General features: G+C 40.9%; 1 protein-coding gene across 5 annotated transcripts in view; it reads left to right on the top strand.

Annotated features, from left to right (window-relative positions):
- ANO6 (anoctamin 6) overlaps nucleotides 1-21,531 on the top strand; it is a 186,668-nt gene that overhangs the window by 145,179 nt on the left and 19,958 nt on the right. For all 5 annotated transcript variants that reach the window (XM_021704770.2, XM_021704769.2, XM_021704771.2 and 2 more), the window contains 6 exons: nucleotides 5,503-5,645; nucleotides 8,059-8,136; nucleotides 12,358-12,583; nucleotides 13,636-13,805; nucleotides 14,011-14,108; nucleotides 20,257-20,387. In XM_021704770.2, coding sequence (XP_021560445.1) covers nucleotides 5,503-5,645; nucleotides 8,059-8,136; nucleotides 12,358-12,583; nucleotides 13,636-13,805; nucleotides 14,011-14,108; nucleotides 20,257-20,387 — 846 coding nt within the window. The remainder of the gene's footprint in view (nucleotides 1-5,502; nucleotides 5,646-8,058; nucleotides 8,137-12,357; nucleotides 12,584-13,635; nucleotides 13,806-14,010; nucleotides 14,109-20,256; nucleotides 20,388-21,531) is intronic.

The following is a 21,531-nucleotide window of genomic DNA, read 5'->3' as shown; positions in this document are numbered from 1 at the left end:
GAGTATTTATTAAGTATGTGTTACTCTTATAATAGTAAATAATAATAAATTCTGTTTAATAAGTAGAATAGATATAGTCCTAAAGAATATAATTCTTACGTAGATGCTTTAACACTATAGTTACATTGTTTACTTTGAATACCATCATTGTAATGAGGCAACTATTTCCTCTAAATGCAGATATTTAAATGTTCAATTAATGTAAGTATTCTACCATAGAAGAAAAAAATTCCATTTTCAAAAAAAAAAAAATCCTTTCCAATTTTACTGTGTAAGTTAAGGGGGAAATAGAGCTCAGGTTATAGATAGTTGGGGGAAGAAAGTGACTCAAGTCTCTCATTCTTTTTTTTTTTTTTTTTAAAGATTTTATTTATTTATTTGACAGAGAGAGACACAGCCAGAGAGGGAACACAAGCAGGGGGAGTGGGAGAGGGAGAAGCAGGCTCCCCGCAGAGCAGGGAGCCTGATGCGGGGCTCGATCCCAGAACCCTGGGATCATGACCTGAGCCGAAGGCAGATGCTTAACCGACTGAGCCACCCAGGCGCCCTCAAGTCTCTCATTCTTGAGAAGACAGCACATGAACTCATGCAGCTCACAGTGCTTTTTACATGTCCTTGAGATGTTTCTCTTCTGCACTGGTTGTGCCTATTAGAAGTCACCAGATAGATCACAGAACAGATGATCCAACTGTTCTGGACACTTTTTAGAGATTAGTTGCCACTCCTGGATAAAGCGAACTTTAAGATGGCCAAACTTACCTACAAAGTTACTGTCCTTCAGACATTTAGCTATGTTCTGGCTAGAGACCAAAACTAGCTAATATTTGACTCATAGAAAAATAAAGATCAAATTTGTGGATTAAAATCCTCTGTACTCCTCTGTTGTAAACTGCGTCATCCCCCCCACCCCTGCCAGTAAGAGCCCAGGTACTGAACACATGGGTGGTGCTCACTTTTACTTATTATCCTAACCTTTGTCTCAGCCCTGATTTGTAACGTAAAAAATTCTAACACATCTGTTGAACTCCATATACTAATGGATGTTGACAGGCCTAATTTAGAAATATATATTTTTTAAGATTTTATTTATTCACTTTAGAGATAGAGAAAGAGCATGAGCAGGGGGAGGAGCAGAGGGAGAAGGACGAGCCGATTCTGCAATGTGCGGGGAACCCAATGCAGGGCTCAATCCCGTGACCCTGAGGTCATGAGCTGAGCTGAAATCAAGAGTCAGACACCACCCAGGCGCCCCGAAACACATTTTAAATAAAATAAAAATATAAATTAGCTTTAGCACTGGAAAGACAAACCTCCCATCTCCTAGCTAACCTTGCTTTCTGTGATCATTAACTATACCATGTTTATAGAACTGACTTAAGCATATTGAGCTGATTTTACGTCATCAGATTTTAGAATGCAGAAAACATTTCAACATTGCCTGTGACATCATATGTGTATCCTTAAGGATATGTACGTATGACGAAGTCTTTTAAGTGTCTTATATTGCCTTTCCTGCTACATCTGCCTTATGAGAATGACTGCTCTGAACCTTGTTACAGAAGATCAGAAATTGCAGAACCAAGGAGGCAGGAGGACCATGTGAAGTCTTTTATGTCACCACTATTCATATTCCTGTAGCATCTCCTATGTGCTCAGATCGATCAGAGTATTTTTACTATGTTTCTGCTCCCTAGGAATTATAAAAGTTGAGGGTCGAAAACCTTTTGTAATAAATGTAGTACAAATCATGTACTTATCTGAATAATGTCCACCCTTTTAGGCCCAGCCAGCCAACATATTCATACTGACTCAAGTCCTAAACACCAGCCCAAGGCTAAAGTGCCAGTTCTTGACATCCACTTCTCCTTACTGCTTTGTTACTTTGTACCTACTTACTGGATTCTCCCTGGCTCCAGGCTCGGCTGCATTTTTAATTTTCACCTTTGAGTTCTGGGCTGGGCCTAGTGGTTTCCAGAAAAACACCAGACACTTGGTTTATGGGGAGCTGGGGAATCAGGAAGGCAGTACCCTAACCAACTACACTTGGAGATCAGGAAACGGCTGTTGCCAATTAGTTCCAGAACTATACTGCTCCTGCTGTATCCACATCAGCAAAATAATGCAGCTCCTGCAACCACCTCTGCCTCCATTCAACTCAGTTTCTGATTTAAGTGACACACACATGCACCTGATGGGCATTTTATAAAATCACACCAGGAACCCGAGCTGCAAGAGAGTCTGAAAAAAAAATGTATTTTTTTTTTTCAACCTCGTCTTTTAGTTGGGAAGTTGGAATAAAGGCTGAGCAAATTCATCTGCCTTACTCAGCTTTGTGAATAAAGACGTCTGAATAGTTTCAAGGCCCAATAAAATTTGCCTCTCCAGCAGCAAACTTATAGCAACTGGAACACTACCATGTGCTAGTGTGTGCCCCTTGTCCTTGGACAGTGCTGGATGTAACCACCAGTGCTGTCTGTGGCTGTCTTCTTCATGTGGTGCATCCCTCCAGTAGATGTCATGATACTATGATTGAGAGGACAAACTGTTCTTGATTCCCAAGGTCCTAGGCAGCTTTCCCTCTTCTCTCATTACATGTTGATGTAAGAGTCCTAATTGTGTCTCTGTAATCAACACGAGCCTCATGGTGTGTGGTTTGCCAGAGAACATAAGTACAGTGCTCCCCACCAGAGGGAGAAAGATCAAAAGACACAGAGCAGGAAATTCCTGTCTGACATGGCACACAGTCACCCGAGGTCCTGGTGCCCTCAGTGGGGGACACAGAGCAATGTGAATCAGCAGTGATGTCGTCCAGGATCACTCTAACACCGTGGGTGGTTATAATACATGACCAGTGTATTCCCTGGACTCTGCAAAGTAATACCCAAAGGTTTTTTAGACTTCACCTTCCAATACCCCATTACCGCTTGGCGGTAGGCAGCTTGAGGAAGTACCACATAGTGAGTAAGCACAGCTTGGGCTCTGGAGCCAAGAATGCCTGGCCTCCAACACTGTCACCTCGGGTAGGTATCTTAACCTTTCCGTGCCTCTCTCTCTCTGTGTCTAAAATGAGGAGAGTAATAGCAGTTGCCGCCAAATTGGGGGGAGGGCTTTTACATAGATGATGTCATTAAGCTCGCAACAGCCCTGTGAGGTAGGTCCTACTGCCCCCATTTCCCATTCTGGGAAATGGGGGGGTTCAGAAAGTTGGAACATGTCGACCAGTAGTCACGCATATAATAATCGTTGGAACCAGGATTTGACCTCGATTCCAGCATCCAGCTTATTTCTACTCTGACTCATCACTCCTGGAAAATTAGTAAACGCAAAACAAACACTGCTGGAAGCAAGTGCTTTACCCATTTCAGCTGCCTTCACCGTCGGGAACTGCGGAGTTCCTGCCACTCACGGCCACGTCCCAGGATTTCCTCCTGCATCTCAGGCCACCCATGGGCGGGTGGGCTGCAAGACATCGGGCCAGCCTCTCTCTGCTGTCTCCTCTTGCAGTTCTCAACTCTGACTGATGTAGACCTTTTAAGCAGAAACAAAACACAGTGCTCATGCCTTATTCTAGTCCAATAAAGTCAGAAACTCAGGGGTGGTGCCTGGGCTCGGTGTTTTGTTTTGTTTTTTTAAAGCTCCCAAGTGCTGGTCACGTGCAGCCACAGTGAGAGCTACCCCTCTCCACCTCATTTAGTGATCTCATCCACTCATGGCCTCAGTTACTGCTTTAAAAAGTTTCCGGCTCAGCCTAGATCTTTCTCCCGAGTTCTAGATGTTTACCTACCTACTGGGTGTCTTTCCTGTGGCCCAGAGGCACCTGTTAGAACCAAACCTGTTGGCTTCACTCCTCTTACTGCCCTTTTTATTATGGATAATGGCCCTAGAATTTAGGGCATCACAAGCCAGAAACCCGGTTGGCATCCTAGACCTCTTCCTCCCCTTTACACACCTGCATCTAACCTACCTGCCAAACATACTGTCTTCTCTCTCCTCCCCACCTAAGCAGGCCTCATCATGTACCTGCCAGCAGGTCTCCCTGCCTCTAGTCTCTCTAGAACCCCTGCAGTGTCCCCTCTAACTTAAAGTTACAAAAGGGTAACTTAAGGCATAGAGTCCTTTGTGATGTGCCCCTGTCATCTCTCCACTGGCTTCCCTGCGCTCCTCGTGACAGTGTGCACTCACTTCCAGATATTTGCCGTTTCTAGAAAGTACTCTGATTCTCTGGCTTCCTTGCCTTTGCATGTGCAGCTCCCTCAGGGGAGGTGGCCTTAATGTCCCACCTTCACCTGATCAACTCTAACTCAGTCATCTCTCTGAGAGAACCTCGGCCACACATTGGTCACATGTCCTGGCTCCACGCCCAGAGCCAGCTGTGCTTACGTTGATCATAACCCTCACTGGTCTACTGTAACTATCACGTCACAATAATTTCTGCACACCTAGGAGCTCCTTGAAGCAGGGCCTGTGTCTTTTTTGGCACATAAAAATACGTGTGTGTGGAACAGTAATAAATCCAGAATTTCTGTATGGGAATGGCACAGGGGTACCAGTCTGATCAAAAGAGGGTCTAAGGGATTTACCCTGAAACTGCATTTTCAAACAACATTTAATATTGTTTCTGTTTAGTATTTTAAGTTCCAAGCTTTGAAATATAGTAAGAGTTCTAAAAATTATTTTATTGATACTTCACACAAGGTTGAAAAAAATATCAGTTTTCCGTATTTAAGAATATTAATTTAGGCTGGCTTGGGTGGTGCTAAGTAGAGATTTGGGGACTACTAAGGTGCCCCCCCCCCAGGCCCTTAGGAAAGAGGGGTCGGGGGATGTAGGGATGAACAGGCTGAAAGATGGATGGACCATAAACTGTTTTTGAATTGTGGTAGTTATCTGTCTTTCTTAGTTTGCATTTACTAATTTTCCAGGAGTGATGAGTCAGAGTAGAAATAAGCTGGATGCTGGAATCAAGGTCAAATCCTGGTTCCGACGATTATTATATGCGTGACTACTGGTCAATAAAGACGCCTTAGCGTTAGACACACACACATGCCTTCTGCCCATCATGTTATTACCTTTCCCATGGCTGTAGTCTGTTTTCACAAGTTGAATAAATTATCAACGTCATCTTTAAAAAAATTAACTTCTCTCAGGGCACCTGGGTGGCTCAGTCGGTTGAGCGTCTGCCTTCAGCTCAGGTCATGATCCCAGGGTCTTGGGAGAGACCCCACGTCGGGCTCCCTGCTCCACAGGGAGCCTGCTTCTCCCTCTCCCTCTGCCTGCCTCTCTGCCTACTTGTGCTCTCTTTCTATCTCTCTGTCAAAATAAATAAATAAAATCTTTAAAAAAAAGTTAACTTCTCTCTTTTAAACATTAGTATCATCCTGTATGTTAGACTTTACTGACTGTATAAAAGTGTTTTGGGTAATCAGAACAATTAATAACTTGGTACAGATTTCTGAAACATCAGTCATCACTGATGAGCTACATGCTTCTGTTCTCTGTTAGTCACCTTGTTTTTGGAGTTTTGGAAGCGGCGCCAGGCGGAACTTGAGTACGAATGGGACACTGTTGAGTTACAGCAGGAAGAGCAACCCCGGCCAGAATATGAGGCACAGTGTACTCACGTGGTGATCAATGAGATTACTCAGGTAAAGAGAATGTTATGTAGATGCAATTTAGTCTGTTTATACAGTGGTTCTCAACCCTGGTGGCACATTGTAATCACCTGGGGACCTTAGAAAGTCTTGATGCCGGGTCCCATCACTATATACTCTGGTGGTACTTCGTGGCCTGGGGTATATCCTGGGCACAGGGATTTTGTAAAGCTTCTCTGGTGATTCTAATATGCAGCCAAGGTGAAGAAGTATTGCTTAGAACAGTGGACATAGGAGATAAATGTGACACCTTCTTTCATAATAAAGTAAAATCGGGAAAAAAATTAGACTCCAACATAAAATGTAGAAGAAAAGATGCATTGGTCTGTGTCCTTTCTTTCATATTGATAAAAAATGCAAAATAGAAAAATTAGACTCTATGACATAGTTGTATAAGAAGGACACATTGGATTTTATAGTTGATCCTCAAATTTTCACATGCCTCACATTATTACAACCCCTTTTTCATCCTAGAGGAGCTGCCCTTTGTGTTGCTCTAAGCCTCGGTGACTGCCCCACCTTCTGGTTGGGATGCACACAAGATTGTGCAGCTGTTATCCAAAAGCTGGAGAAAGGATAGAGGAACAAGGGAAACATTCGTTGAAATTCAACTATGGTTAGGGCTGTGCGAGGCATTTTATATAATTGGAAAGGTAAATTTGCTTCTGCTACTGCTGCTACAAAAATAAAAAAATAAAACTATTTCTCTCTCTCTCTCTTATGTATATATATTCCAAAGCCAGTGAAAGATAATTTTTGAATCATCTGCATTATTGCTCCTTTCCATCAACACAGAAAATTTAGAGCTGATTGTACTTGCAGTCATCAGCATAAGGACAGTCAATTCTGAATACGAATAATTCTTGGAAAGAAAATGCTTTTACCAAGAGCATCGGAAAAATGTCCCAAAATATAGATTGTATAAATTGAATCACAGATTTATAGAATGCCAACACTAAAAGGGACTGGAGGGAGCAGTTCAACCTCCTCATTTTATAAATGGAAAAAAATGAGGTTCAGTTATCAACAGGAGGTGACATTTGTCTTTTACAATGTGACAAGCTTCAAATAATTCCCATTATGAATCACTCTCACTGTTTACTATGGGAGGTGATGAAGTCAAACCATGTGTTGTTGAAAGACTATACATCCAGAAATGAAAGCAGAAACTTAGATAAAATTAGATGTTGAAAACAACTTTTAAATACTGAAAAAAAAAGCTTATAATATTGGCAACATAGAAAAAGTACTGAAGAAAAGACAATTTAGTAACTTAAAATTGCCAATAAGTTAAATTTCCTTTGAAACACTGCTTGTTAAAAAATTGAAGATGAAGGGTCATTTTCCTTTTGTTGCTAATGCATCCTCCATTGGTTTAGAGAGCCTAGAGTGTGGTAATGAAGTGTTGGGAATGAGACTGCCTGCAAATCCAAACACAGCAACTTAATAGCTGAATAATCTTCAACAAATGATTTAACTTCTGTATGCCATCGTTTCCTCAACTATAAAAATGGGAATAATAGCGTTGCTTCCTCACACGGTTGTGTAAAGGGTTAATTGAGTTAATGTGTAGAACCTACTTAGAATAGTACCTGGCATAGAGTAAATGTGTAAGTGTTTATAACTATTACTATGCTACAGTTGCTTGTATAATCCAGGTAAATCTTGAGAAGTATTGATCTCTTAAAACTTAAATATATTCTTTTTTTTTTTTTAAAGATTTTATTTATTTATTTTGACAGAGAGAGACACAGCGAGAGAGGGAACACAAGCAGGGGGAGTGGGAGAGGGAGAAGCAGGCTTCCCGCTGAGCAGGGAGCCCGATGTGGGGCTCGATCCCGGGACCCTGGGATCATGACCTGAGCCAAAGGCAGACGCTTAATGACTGAGCCACCCAGGCGCTCCAAAACTTAAATATATTCTTATAGGCCATGGAAACTCTAAAAATTCATAGCTATACCAAATTAATATATAAAGCTCAACCAAGAAACACATAGTGGATACCTAGTATTTGCAGACACCCGTGGAACTTCCTGTCCTCTATGGGCTCTATGCTGTCCTTGCTGCCATGTCTAACATCTCAGACAAGCTCAGGAATGTAGCTCTACAGCTTAGCATTGTCAGATACCCAGGCTCCTGAGCTAAGGTCATGGCAGATAAACAGTTCATTATTCATGCTTGCATTTTCAGAAGACGTTAAAATGAGCACTGCAGATGCCTTGTTGTGCGTATGTTTGAAATTAACCAAAAAAAAAAAAAAATTCAGTTATGAGGAAGGGGGCTATGTTTGAAAACTAATTTTTAAAAAAATTAAGCCTAGGATTTAGAGACCAATCAGGAGAAAAAAAATCATTTCACCAGAGTACTCCTTTGATTGACCAAACTTTTTTTTTTTTTTTTTTTAAAGGAACAAGAGCGTGTACCCTTCACTACCTGGGGAAAATGTGTCCGTATAACCCTCTGTGCAAGTGCTGTCTTATTCTGGGTAAGTCTGTCACAGACTTTTTAATATCTAATTGTAAATATCCAGGAAACTCAAGGCAAGCTGGAAACTGTGTGTCTCATAGAATTGTTTCCAGAGAACCACTCGGCCACCACATGGAGCGGCTCTCAGTATCTATCCACTCGCAGTGGCTCTTCCAGTTCCTTTCACCTCATCTGTTTAAATCAGATGAGTGGGTCCGGATTTTCCGGTTTCTGGTGAAGAAACCAAATGGGAGGCAACTAAAATACAATGTCTAGGAATAGCCTTAAAAAATAATAGGAACTATCAAAGAACTACTGAAAACTATAAACTATAAACAAAGAACTATAAAAACTACTGAAAGATATAAAAGAAGACTGAAACAAATGATTGTAGATAAAAAGATAATATTTCTAAAATAGCAGGACTTATAAAATTAATTTTGGGTTTTATTATTAATAAAGTCATGTTAGTAATATAATAATTAGTAATATATTGAGAGTTTTATTGGCTCAAGAATAGCCAAATTAGAAAAGAGGATGTAAAGCCCAGATATGGGCCCTCATATCAATAATAATTTAATATATGAGAAGGGAGGCATTATAACTCAGTGGGATTATTTAATAAATGGCAGTGGAACACTTGTTAGCTCTTTGGGAAAAAAATAAAAATTAAAACCATACTTTGAATACATATTATAATTCCAGAAATATTCAAAAGGTAACACCACAAACCAGAAATAAATATTGATGAATATGCAATCTCTAGATTAAAAAAAAACTTTCTAAACATAACAACAGTGGAAGAAGTTTCAGAGGAAAATCTTTAAAGATTTCTACACATCAGTAGCATTCTAAGCTTAAACAAAACAGAAGATATTTTTGTTAACAACAAGGGCAAAGGGTTAATACCTTCAATACATAAGAAGTCCAGATCACTTGTAAGGTAACACCAAAGATCTCAAGAGCTAAGGAGGCAGAGAACAGGAACACGCTTTCACAAAAGAAAAAATACCCTGGCAAATGTCAGAGCTCAATACTAATTAAATCAGCGCCCATTTAAATGAGATACAATGTTTCACCTCTCAAGTGAGAAGGCTTAGTGTTTGTGAGGATGAAGTGCAGTGATCAGCTACTCTCCTACCTAGGCTTTGAGAATTTTAAGCTGCCCTGGACTTCTTAGAAAGCAGTTTGGTAGTAAGTTTCATGAGTCACAAATATTCATGTGCTTTAATCTACTAACTCAGCTTTTAAAAACCTTTAATAAGGAAGTATTTCAAAATGGTAAGAAAAGTCAGTAAAGATTTAGTCATATATTTATTACAAATATATACATTTATTTCTGTTATTTATTTGTATGCATTATTATATATAAAAATATCTCAGCCAAAATATCCTACTTCTAATCCTTCATACAGTAGAATATGGTATAGCAATAAGAAAGTATGTTCATGAAAATATTTTATGACATGTAAAAATGTTATGGTTATGATAGGCTTAAGGAAAGGATAAAATATGTAACATCATCTTTAATATGCAAACAGTGCATAATTCTGAAGGAATTATGCCTACATATAGATAGTACATAGATTTTTCTCTTTATTTTTTATTCTTTATTTTTATTAGTTAGGAGTCATTTAGTTGTAGGTGATGGAAAATCTCCAGTTGGTTTAAACAACAACAACAACAACAAAGTGAGGGTGGGTAGCATTTATTGGTTCCTGTAACTAAAAATCCCAGGTCTGAGGTATGGCTTCCATGAAGGATAGATAACTGCAGCCCAGATGACACCATGGTCTGTGTGTTTTGTTCTGCCTTCATTCTGTGTCCAGTGGTCTCCTGGCTTGGTGGTTGTAGGCACCACCTTGTCTCAAAATGGCTGCAGGATTCCAGATCTCACATCACATGCAAGCCAAGAGAGGTTTCTGTTAGCAGCTTCCTCTATTGACAGAGCAAGTTTCTCTTTCCCATAGACACTAGCAGATCTCTCCTCACATCCCACTGGCTCTTAGTAAGTTATTTGTCAGTCCTTGAATCAGTTGCTGAGGCCAAGAGGATGAGATACCTGTTTGTCTCAAACCAATCAGGATATACCTGTAAAGCTGGGGGAACAGGGGACAGTCCAGCTCAAACCATAGGACTGAAAATGAAGGAGAGGTTATTCCCCCAAAGCAAAATCTGGGTCTTCTTCTAAGACTGGGAACAGATCCAAGGCAGCAAAAGTAACCAGTGTCCACTATGGAGTAATTTCAGATGTTCTATGATCATATATTAAAGTTAGAAAAGATTCATAAGGAAGTTGAGAATGAAAATCTTCCTCCCGGGAAGAAATATTGAACCTATCAAGTTTCCTGAAGAAGTATGGAAACATATTAAGTTTGTAAAAGCTCTGAAATGAGTTAGAAATCATTTCCTGACCCATGGAGGAGACAGTGCCATGTAGACTCTGAAGTCTCCGCGTACCTCAGTTCTTTCAGTTACTAGTTGCTTAATTTGGGTCCAAGTCTTAATCTCTGTGGCTCTTTTTTCCGCTGTAAAAGATACTATACTACCTATCTCATAGGGCTGAGGTTGAGGATTTTAAAAATATGTGTGTGCTGAGGTGAAGAGTAAGCATTTAAAGAATCTCAACTATTATAATTACTTAGTAATTTAAAAAATTATTATGGAGATTTTTAAAAAAATATGTATGATTTAAATGGCCTATGTTTGTTGTGCTCAGAGAGGAAGGCTGGACATACCTTCTCGAATACATTTTTCTCTGCCTGGGCTAATTTTCACATGTACTCACGCACACAAACATGTCATTCCTTTCACAAGTATTAAGCCCTAACTGTGAAGGGAAGGAGATAATGAGGGAAATTAGAAGAGGAAATATCATGCCTTCTCTACACACTGATGGCTTTTTAAAAGTAAGAAAAGCATCTTGTTAACACTTCAGTCACCATATTCACAGCTACCATTTATATAGTACTTTTCATGTGCCTGGGCTTAATGTTCTAAGTGTTTTTACCTGGAGTAACTCATTAAATCCTCCCAACAATCCTATAAGTTATTTCCCAATAGGATCCCTCGCTATATGGGCAAAGAAATCGAAGCCCCAAAGGTTAAATAATTTGCACAAGGTCCTACAGCTCGAGGCAGAGCTGGGCTTCCAATGCAGGAACCTGGCTCCGGGGCCCCACCTGAAATCTCCCCACAGGTGGAAACCAGCCTCCCTCTGTTGCTGTAAACAACACGACATGATTTGCTTGGCCCTGAAATACACATTCTCGGTAGCTTTTCTCTCTGGTAGCAGTCATCACAAGCAGTCGGGCACATTGACTGCATGCTTTGGAGTAAGTCCAAGAAAGTAGATGTGGGGAAAACAGTTTAAAAAGGGTACCCTTCGGTGTGCATTACTCAGGGGTGGGAGAAAACCTGCCTAGCGAGGAAGTGACATCCTACCACCTACGTACAAACTGGGCTTCAGATGCACACCCCCCTCCGCCACCCCCCCACTGACATGGGGTCTGTGCCGGCAAAAATACAACAGATTAGTGAAATGAATCTTGTGCACATGCAGGTATGAATCACTGCCTGTTTCAGATCTTAAGATCTAAGGGTGAAAAGTGTGTGAAGCTTTCATCAGCCGATAACTGCTGTCCTCTCCAAATTCCCTCCGGGCATGTCTGCAGCCTCCCTGGTCCTGTTCAGAATCTCACCTCGTGCAGGTGACTAAGACAGAAGCTAGCACCTACTGGTTCTACTGACCCTTGAACCAGTGCTAGGTTCTCTGTTGGAAAGAAACATGTCCCCTTAATGGATGATAACTAAGCAAAAACTTTAATGCATACCCTACAGAATGCCGTAATTGTAGGAAAGATGTTTTCATGGGTTCTGCTATTCTGCTTTTTCCTCATCTGAAGATACGTTCTTTTTTTTTTTTTTTAATCTTTTTTAGAGCAGGTTGGGGTTTGCAGCCAAACTGCACAGAAAGTACAGGCTTCCCATGTACTCTTCCCTCCCTATGCAGTTTCTCCCATTGCTAACATTTTCCCTCAGTGGATACACTCTCTTCTGACCTCCATCATTCCTTTCCCTTTTTGAAATTGAACATGACCAATTTCCACCTGTCTCATGGCAGTTGTGTGAGTCCTGTCACTTCACACATGCACCTTGTCCATTCACACAGAGGGGTGCATTTTGAAATGTAAAAATACTACTCGTGAAGCTCATATTGCTGTGTTTATTGTGCTTCCAGATCCTATTGATCATTGCTTCCGTTATCGGGATCATTGTCTACAGGCTGTCAGTGTTCATTGTGTTTTCTACCAAACTTCCCGAGACCTTAAATGGGACAGACTCAATCCAGAAGTACCTGACTCCACAGACAGCCACGTCTATCACAGCTTCCCTCATCAGCTTTGTCATCATCATGATTCTGAACATCATATATGAAAAAGTAGCCATCATGATTACGAATTTTGGTAAGGTCCTATTATAGCTTAGGTCATTTGTAAGACATTTTTAGAACCTGGTGAAAAAGAGAGTCTGTGTCTCTTAGGCATTTCAATTTCAGTATGTTACAAATTTTAGAAAATTTCAAGTGTAAACATATGTTATCGAACCTGTGTGGGACATGAATTATCTACAGCTTTGCATTAGCAAAAGGGACAAAGCAAAGACAATCATTATAATGTCCAAGCTCTGTGTAAACAGATCAGCGCTGAATAATATTTTCAATTACGTTAGATCACGTACCCTATTGTTGAAAGTAAATAGTCTCTTTATTGCAAATAAGTGGAATAGGGTCATGGTTCCAGTGGCAAATATGCTCCTCTTTTGCTGAGAGGACAAGTAATCACACTGTCGCGTGGCTTCCCCCCATGCTGTTCATATTAATATAGCTCTGTTCTCATCAGCTCCCGCTTTTGTAATAAATGTTTCTCTCTCCCTGGCTTGTATCCCAGGCAGCTGCTTAGTGGTCAGAGTTAAGCACTCCCCACATGCTGCATATGCCTGGGTCATTGTCCGAATGGTCTGCTCAGCGGTCATCTTCTGAAAATGATCAGACTGATTTAAATTCTAAACTAGAAGGATGACCTGTTTTGTCTTCTCCAAATGCTTATAACTAGTTTTCCCTTGTTTTGTTTGTTTCAACAGTCCTACCTTGTTGCAATTCAGGAAGACAAGAGAGTATCATTTAGCAGGCTGTTCAAAAATAATTTTTTTGTCCACTTAGACGTGAGAGAGCACAGCCTTGTCCATTTGATAACACTGGGCTTGTAAATTTTAAGGAATCCTTGAATATTTTTGCCATATGGGATATTGTATTCTTGGCGGAAGGGGGAAGGAGGACTCATAACAATGTGTAAACTTGGAATTAACACAGTAGCTATATTAAGGAATTCAAAACAGCTTAAACGGAAACAGTGTGAATTGTATTTTTTTTAAAACATGTTAACTCATGTATCAGTGTCTTTGATTAGGGTCTCAAAGCTGTTCACAATTTTAAAATCTTACCTTTATTTAACTACAGAACTCCCAAGGACCCAGACTGATTATGAGAACAGCCTGACCATGAAGATGTTCTTATTCCAGTTTGTCAACTACTATTCTTCATGCTTCTACATCGCATTCTTTAAGGGCAAATTTGTAGGTTATCCGGGAGACCCAGTCTATTGGCTGGGAAAATACAGAAATGAAGAGGTACGAACTTAGAATTGGGTTCTCTTGACAATTTAAGCTGCTTCATGTTTTCTCCCGGGTGCCCAATGAAGAGTTTCTTCACTGTATATTCTTGAGATTCTCTTCACCTCAACAGAATAAATACCAGCAAAAAGTAAAATTAATGACTCAATTTCATGTTAGACCCATCTAGAATTTAAATGGGATTTTCTTTGTAATATTCCAGTGTGACCCAGGTGGCTGTCTCCTTGAACTGACAACACAGCTGACGATAATCATGGGAGGCAAAGCAATCTGGAATAACATACAAGAGGTGTTACTTCCGTGAGTATGAAGTTGTGTGATCTTGGGGCTATGACTGGGGAGAGAACAGCCCACCCATCCAAATCATTTGCCTGTGTGTTCACACAGCTGCATGCCCCCCTCTAAAATAAACTCTATTTATTAAAGGTCTCCAGACAAGATGGTCCAACCAAAGGTGTAAATATATCCAGTGTTTAATAATTATGTTACAAAGAAAAAAATTTTATATTTAACTTAAATCCCCATCTGCTACAGTTTATGCCTATTAGCCCATTGTTGGTAGCAAACTGATCCTAGTTCTTGGAGAGATGACCTTTGTTGGGGCTGTGAACTAAGTATTTCTCCAACTTCTCATGACTTTCTCTTCCCTTATAGTATGCTTTAAAAATCAACAGTAGTAATTTGTTGAGTTCCTAGTATGTGCCAGTCACTGTATTAAGTGCTTGATAGATCTCTCTCATTTAATCTTTCAGACAGTCCTTATTTTTATCTCCCGTATACAAATGAAGATTCTGTGGCTTAAAGTGGTTAAATGACTTACCCATGTTCTCACTATCCATAAGAGGCTACTGTGGGATTCAAATCCAAGATCCCAGGACTCCAAATCCATGTGCTTTCAACAGGAGTTCTCTTGTGGTCCTAAGGCACAAGATTACATAATGTTTTAAGAGATAATCATCTAAAATAATGACAAATGTTTTGACTTCCTGTTCTTTCCCTAAGAAATGAGAGCGTCACATGTTAGCCAAGGTCACACTGTCCTTTTAAATCTTCACTTAAGCCCTATCCTATATCAAAGTGAATAGTCCAGTGCTATCTCAATTTCTGCACATTTTCAGGGGGCTTATTATATTCCTTTTTTATCGCTGCCGAACAGATTACCACCAACCTAATGGTAATGGGAAGACAATGGAAAAAAAAAAAACACAAAACAACACAGATTCAATATCTTACAGTTCTAGAAGTCACAAGTCTGACACAGGTTTCAGTGGGCTAAAGTCAACGTGTTGGCAGGGGCCATATCCCTTTCAGAAGCCTCTAAGATGAATCTGTTTCTTTGCCTTTTCTAGCTTCTAGGAGCTGTCCACATTCCTTGGTTTATGGCTGCTTTTCTCATCTCAAAGCCAGCAGTGTGGCTGTGTGTCTGACTTCTGTAGTCCCATCCCCCTAGCTCTCTCCCTCCTTCTCCCTTCCCCTTTGATTGATCCTGGTGACTACATTGGGCCCACCTGGATGTTCCAGGAAAATCTATCTTAATGTCAGCTGATTTGCAACCTTAATCCTGCCTTACCATGTAACGTAACATATTCATATGTTCTGGGGAGTGGGACGTGGCTATCTGTTGGGGGACCATTTTTCTGACTACCCCACATACCTTGTCAAGATAATTTCTGGCTCTGAGTTTCTGTTCTCACAAAACTTTTGATGTCTCTTCTGTCTTGCCTCCCACATCTATACTTTCTGCTTATGCCACCCCAAATGCTGGTTGTGGCCCCTCTCCTCAGTGTCCTCCAAAACCACTCACACAAGCAGCCTTTACTGACATTTGGGACACGGAGCCAGAAACCCAAACAACTTTAATTTTGAAATAAAAACCCCCCATCTTTTAAAAGTCTTTCCTTCCATTATATATAACTGGATTTTTTTTTCCTATCACCCTTCTTTGTAGGCTCCAGACTCTGCTGCCTATCTTCCCCTCTCTATTTCTTTCTCCTCCTTCCCCTAACTTCTCCTCTCTCTTCCCTGTTACCAGGTTCCTGTTCATTCTTTCTGCGGACTATTTAACCTCTTTTTTTCCCCCCCTGTCTATAGAGCAGAAACCTCCAGGTTTCCATGTGCCCTTCCATGTTTCTTCACCAGGCTTTATCTTCCACCTTCAATGTAAACTATCAGGGTCTATCTCTAAACAGACACTCCTCTTCCCCACCAGCTCTCTCCTCCCCTCTCCCACCTCATAAAAAAATGGATTCTGATCTTAGCCGTAAAATTAATGTTTTGGGGCCTTACTAGGCAGTAAACAACCCTTACCTTCACTGAGTTCATATTCAGATTTTTCCAAATGAGTAGAAGTAGGTCATGCACAAATACTGGATATGAAAATAAATATATCAAATAGAGGAAAGGCTTAATTCAGATTAGGCTAGTTATTTAACTAGCCTAGTAGTTAGTTTTTCTGAAGAAAGTAGGCTAGTTATTTAAACTAAATTTTGATGACTAATTGGTTGTCAGTAAGCTATTTTCTGATTTTAAAAAAATAGTGGCTTTTGGGGTTGGGGAACGTGTATTTCTTAAACTGGTACTGAGAAATTCGTATGAAATGAAACTTGTTCACATGAAATATTTAAAAATAAAGGATGTATATAGTATCCATGGTCTGTTTATACTTGCACTTCAAGTGAGGCCATTGTTGCAAAATTTTAGTAAGCTAAGCTTTTTGTTTAGCTGTTTCTACCCCTGGCCTAAAATACTTAGGGGCAGTACAATTACCTTCCCCTTGTCTGAAAACTGGGAATGCTAAATTTTAGCCACTTTAAAGAGTGACTCGGGCTCTTCTCATCACTCTTCATTGTGCTAGGTTCCACTTTCCTTCTCACTGTTTCCACACAAAGTGAAAGAGCAATTACTCTTGCTTCCCAAAACTGCCCCCACCCCAAAAATAGACAGGAGGGGAGAGAAAAGCCGTGTAAGTCATAGCTGTTTTCACACCATTTAAATATGTCAGAAGGAACATAATGAAATGAATGTCACCATAAGCTTGCCGCCTTCCACCCCCACCCCACTTGAGATCCTCAGTGTCGATTCCTGGAGCGAATGAAGAAGCACCTCTCGCACTGTGACCCCGGTTCCCTTTGGGGGAGCCAGAAACCCAAACAACTTTAATTTTGAAATAAAAAACCCCCATCTTTTAAAAGTCTTTCCTCCCACTATATATAACGATTTTTTTTCCTATCACCCTTCTTTGTGGGCTCCAGAATTCCTGTACCCTCCTCCTTCCCTCCTCTCCTAAATCAGTACCTAGGATTTAGCAGACACTCCCCAGCACCAGTCGAGTGAATGAGTGAGCCATAGGCTTCAAATACATAACATCAGCAAAGTAACACAATTGTTTGTTGGACCCAGAGAACAAGCTCAGAGCCCTTTGTCCATCCCAGCCTCACTTAGTATTTTGATATTTGAGGCATTCCCGGGAATTTTATTCTGTGCTTGACAAAAGGCTGCATGGAGCCAATCACTCTGGAGGTTTTTATGATAAAATGTTAAGGAACATAATTATAGTTGAATATCCAAAGTACCAATAGCATTGTTCTTTGGTATTTAGATAATGGATGGCTGTAATTTTAATCCATTGTATGTTTTCTGTATTTTTCATAGTGGGTATGCACTACTTAAAATAAAGTGAACTATTAGAGAAAATGTCCCTTCTCAAGACCTGATTTAGCTAGAGGATGAACCAAAGACATACAATAAGAGAACCCTACATACAGCTATCCCTCACTATCCACACTGACCCTTTACTTTCAGGAACAGTAAAATAGATTGAGATAGTGAAGGATGCTTGTATTCAAAATTAGCAAGTGGGAATACTGTGGAATATCCTTAAATAGAAATGGTGATTATCTGTAGCATGTGGATTACATATGATAATGAAGAAACAAAGAGAAAATGAGGTATGAAGTGTTTTATACCATGCTTTACACATAATAAGGACTTAGGGAAAGGTAACTTTTTACAGTACTCTTCTGTTATTGCTAGTATGCATGGTAAGTTCCTAAGAAGACTATTTTGTAACCCCTGCTAGAGGGAGGAAGCTTCCAACCGTGGCCAGGGGTATCTGGTATCTGAATTTTTAAAAAGTTCTCTAGGTGATTCTCATGTGCAGTCAAGATTGGTATCTCTGCACTAGATTCATAACCCACTAGAAAACCCAAAAGACCGAGGACAGTGATGAATGGATGACAGCCCAAGATTTCCTACTACAGATAAGTGGTTCAGCTCAGGAAGACTGAACAAGAGGCTCAGAGTCTGTAGCTCAGAAAAGAAAGCTAGTCAGAAAGACTTCTAATATGACCTATTACGGGCGAGGGAAGGCAGTACGGTACCAGAAGGAAGCGCTAGATGAGCTGGTCATGCAAGTGGTTGCCAGGACAGAAGTTTCATCCTCGGTCCAAATTGTAATGGATTTGGAGCCCTGAGAGTAAAAGAATGCTTCTGTGGGCCATGAGGATTCTGTCCAGAGGCTGAGGCTGGAAGTGTGAGGCAGAGCAACAAACAGTAGAAACCGGAAGTCTCATGTTTGGTTGTCATGAAGGGTGATGGATGATGCTCCCTGTGTCACAGGGCCCCCGTCAAGTTCCAGCCTTGCCTTAGACTTGACTGATTACAGAGCTTTGGGTTGGGGCACAGGAAGTAACACTAGCAACAAGCATTCCGGATCATTCTAAGTGCTGAAGTGAGATCCACCCATCAAGACAGCATTGGGTGTCCCCAAGCCAAGATTCCAAGTCACGGAGGCCGTGTTCACCATCAGCCTCAGCCAGTTAGTCTGTATTGGTCAAAAGAAAATCCTGTGAAGGGGGTTTTGATGTGTTAGAAAATGTGCTAAATACTTTATCTGTTCTGAATCATTTAATCCTGACAGAAACCCTGGGCAGTATAGGCTTTATCACCTGATTTTATTTGAATTTGATGCAAGTCAGAGTGTAAGCAATGAAGTGTGGATTCAGATTCGGGGGTGTCTGAGGCCGTGTCCCCTCCACTTCCCACAGCCTCCTGCTGTGTCCCTAATGTCACAGAAGAGAAAGAAGTGGGCAAGATTGTGAAGCCAGGGGCATGTTCTGTTGTAGAGCAGTCTCCCCATCGTGCACCTTGGGGAGTGGTCAGTAAAGTTACCACAGAGACCAGCAGGACACTTAGCATGACAGGCTATTTGTAATTCATCATCTCTCCGGCTGGGGGTGCGTGTGCGGCACCTGAGCGTGTGCGTCTGCAACCTCGAGTTGTCTTTACGGGAGGGTGAAGCTTCTCATTATCCGAATTTGAAAATCTGTACAAGCATGTTCTTGAATCATCCGAAGCTTAGCCCAGATGTTTGTATTTGAAGTTGTCTGCTGCTGTTGTGCCTCTTATGATGAGTTCCACAAGGAAACCACAAGCTAGCTGTTGCCTGAGGGGACAACGGTTCTTTCGACTACAGGTGCACACTTCGTTTCACTGCCAACTTCAATTTCTTTTCAGGAAAAATTGCCATAAAAGGCTGTGGGGGGGGGGGAGAGGGGGCACATTTATGGGGAGGCATTGAGAAAGAAAATAACATAAGAGACAACAGATGATTCTGTGGGGCCAGTGTCCCAGAGAGCAGAGCGCTGGGCATTTTCACTACTCGGGTTCTTGACTTATTCAGCTTAAAATAGGGTCTTGGACCTGTTTCATCTAAAATGAAAATATATCCCCATTTCCCCATTCTCTCAGAAACCTTTAATGGCTCGCTGCTTCCCCCAGAGTAAAAAATGCCCAAATCCTCACAGTGGTCTCTCTTAGGCTCCCCACTGCTCAAAACTACCAGAGTGGTTTCCTTCTAGCCTGGGACCACACCAGGCTCCCTGCGGCGCTCCTGCCCCTGGGGCTCAGTAGTCACTCTCTCTCCTGCCTCCTTCATATTTGTATTCAAATGTCACTCCTCCTGAGCCCTTCCCTGCCACTGCCCTACTCCCCCTACTACAAACACAAACAATCTCCATTCCTTGCTCTGCCTCATTCTTCTCCATGGCATGATCACCAGCTCACATACCATGTCTGTCTGTATTCCATTTTCTCTGATGATTTCATACTGGAAAGACCATTTTGGATAATAGCAGCCCAATGGGGTGGGGCCGGGCGGGGGAGACTAAAGTTAATCAAATGAGAGAAACTATTTCTAAAAACTAACTGCCATATGAAAAGGAGCTGGGCGAAAAAACGGTAGCAGTTACAATTTTAACAAAACCTGGTATTAAGTAATAAAAACCTGGTAATAATAGTTTTTCAAAATATTTGGGTAGGGAGGCAGAAATAAAGAGAAATTTAGCATGAAAACAAGCAATTAATTTCTTGGGAAGATTGTGTGTTTAGCTTGAGATATCTGCAAAATAATTTGATAATGTTCTAATTTATAGTTTGATCTTTTTGGCAGCTGGGTCAAGAACCTAATTGGACGATGTCGCACGGTTTCCAGAACAGAAAAAATAACCCCGCGATGGGAACAAGACTACCACCTGCAGCTCATGGGCAAACTGGGATTGTTTTATGAATATCTTGAAATGAGTAAGTCCTTAGTGAAGTTTTAGGTGACATAAATTATATTGGAACATGTTTTAGATCCCAAATAATTACCTGGCATATTGAAATGAAGAAAGATGTGCTTTTCTCCACTAGATAAAATGACACAATCAGGCTTTCAAATAAGGTGACTGTGTGTATCTTTGTCAGTTGTTGTACAGAGCTAAAGGTTTATTACTAAGCAATGAAACGGAATATTCACTGAGGCACATCCTCACCATTCTAAGTGCACTCTACCCAGGCTGTCTGAGAATGAACTCAGAACTATTATTAGAGGTGATTCAGCTTGGGCTGGAATCCACACCGGCACAGCTGTTGGCAGATACATTTCTGAATGAGTCATTTGATCCAGCCTGGACCGAGAGCCTGTAGGAGCATGCTGTTTCGAGGCAGGAAAGATCACAGTCTTCCCCTTTCACACCTCCCACCTGCTTTTGACAGTGTATCTCTTTCTCCTGGCCCATCATTTTTGCATGGTTGCTTTAGTGACCTCATGGCTAATCACTGGCTTGAATTTAGAACTCACATTTTGCTGGTTTGGAATTAAGATTTAGGACAGGTCCCTTCTTTCTTGAATGCCTTTGTCCGTTTGTGCAGTATTTGCTTGGGCTCTGTTTCTCTTCCATTGGACTTGATTCTGAGCTCTTGGGTGCCTTTAAATGGACACCTCTCAAAACATTTCCAGAGGAAACACTGTCTTTTCTATTATGCATGACACACTTGTATCTAATAGAAGGCTTACTATTTACTCGTTTTGTATCTGTGCTCTTTCAGCTAACCATGGCACTGAATTACAATTTTTTTAAGCTTAGGAGAATAGGAAACACACATTTTGGTTGACAGGCCTTGCTTTTATGCAGAGGAGTTTTTGTGTTTGCAAAGATACCTCTTTGTGGTTCCTGTTTACAAGTCTGCAGATAGAGGATGGTTTCATTAAATCACGTTCTGTATATAAAATAATTGCTTTTAAAAATATACATTATACATGGAAACACATCTGCTTCCTTCAGTGAGTGAAAGGTTCATCTTGTAGCTTCTTCAGTCAACAACACTTTGCAGCCTGGAGGTTGATTTGAATTTCATTTTTGCTTTTGTTATGTTTCATGACCAGGTTCGATTAAGGGTATAG

The sequence above is a fragment of the Neomonachus schauinslandi genome, chromosome 5 (assembly GCF_002201575.2).
Source record: "Neomonachus schauinslandi chromosome 5, ASM220157v2, whole genome shotgun sequence".
In the NCBI taxonomy this organism is placed as follows: Eukaryota; Metazoa; Chordata; class Mammalia; order Carnivora; family Phocidae; genus Neomonachus; species Neomonachus schauinslandi.
Note: the sequence above shows the minus strand (reverse complement) of the source record. Positions and strands in the feature narration are given on the sequence as shown.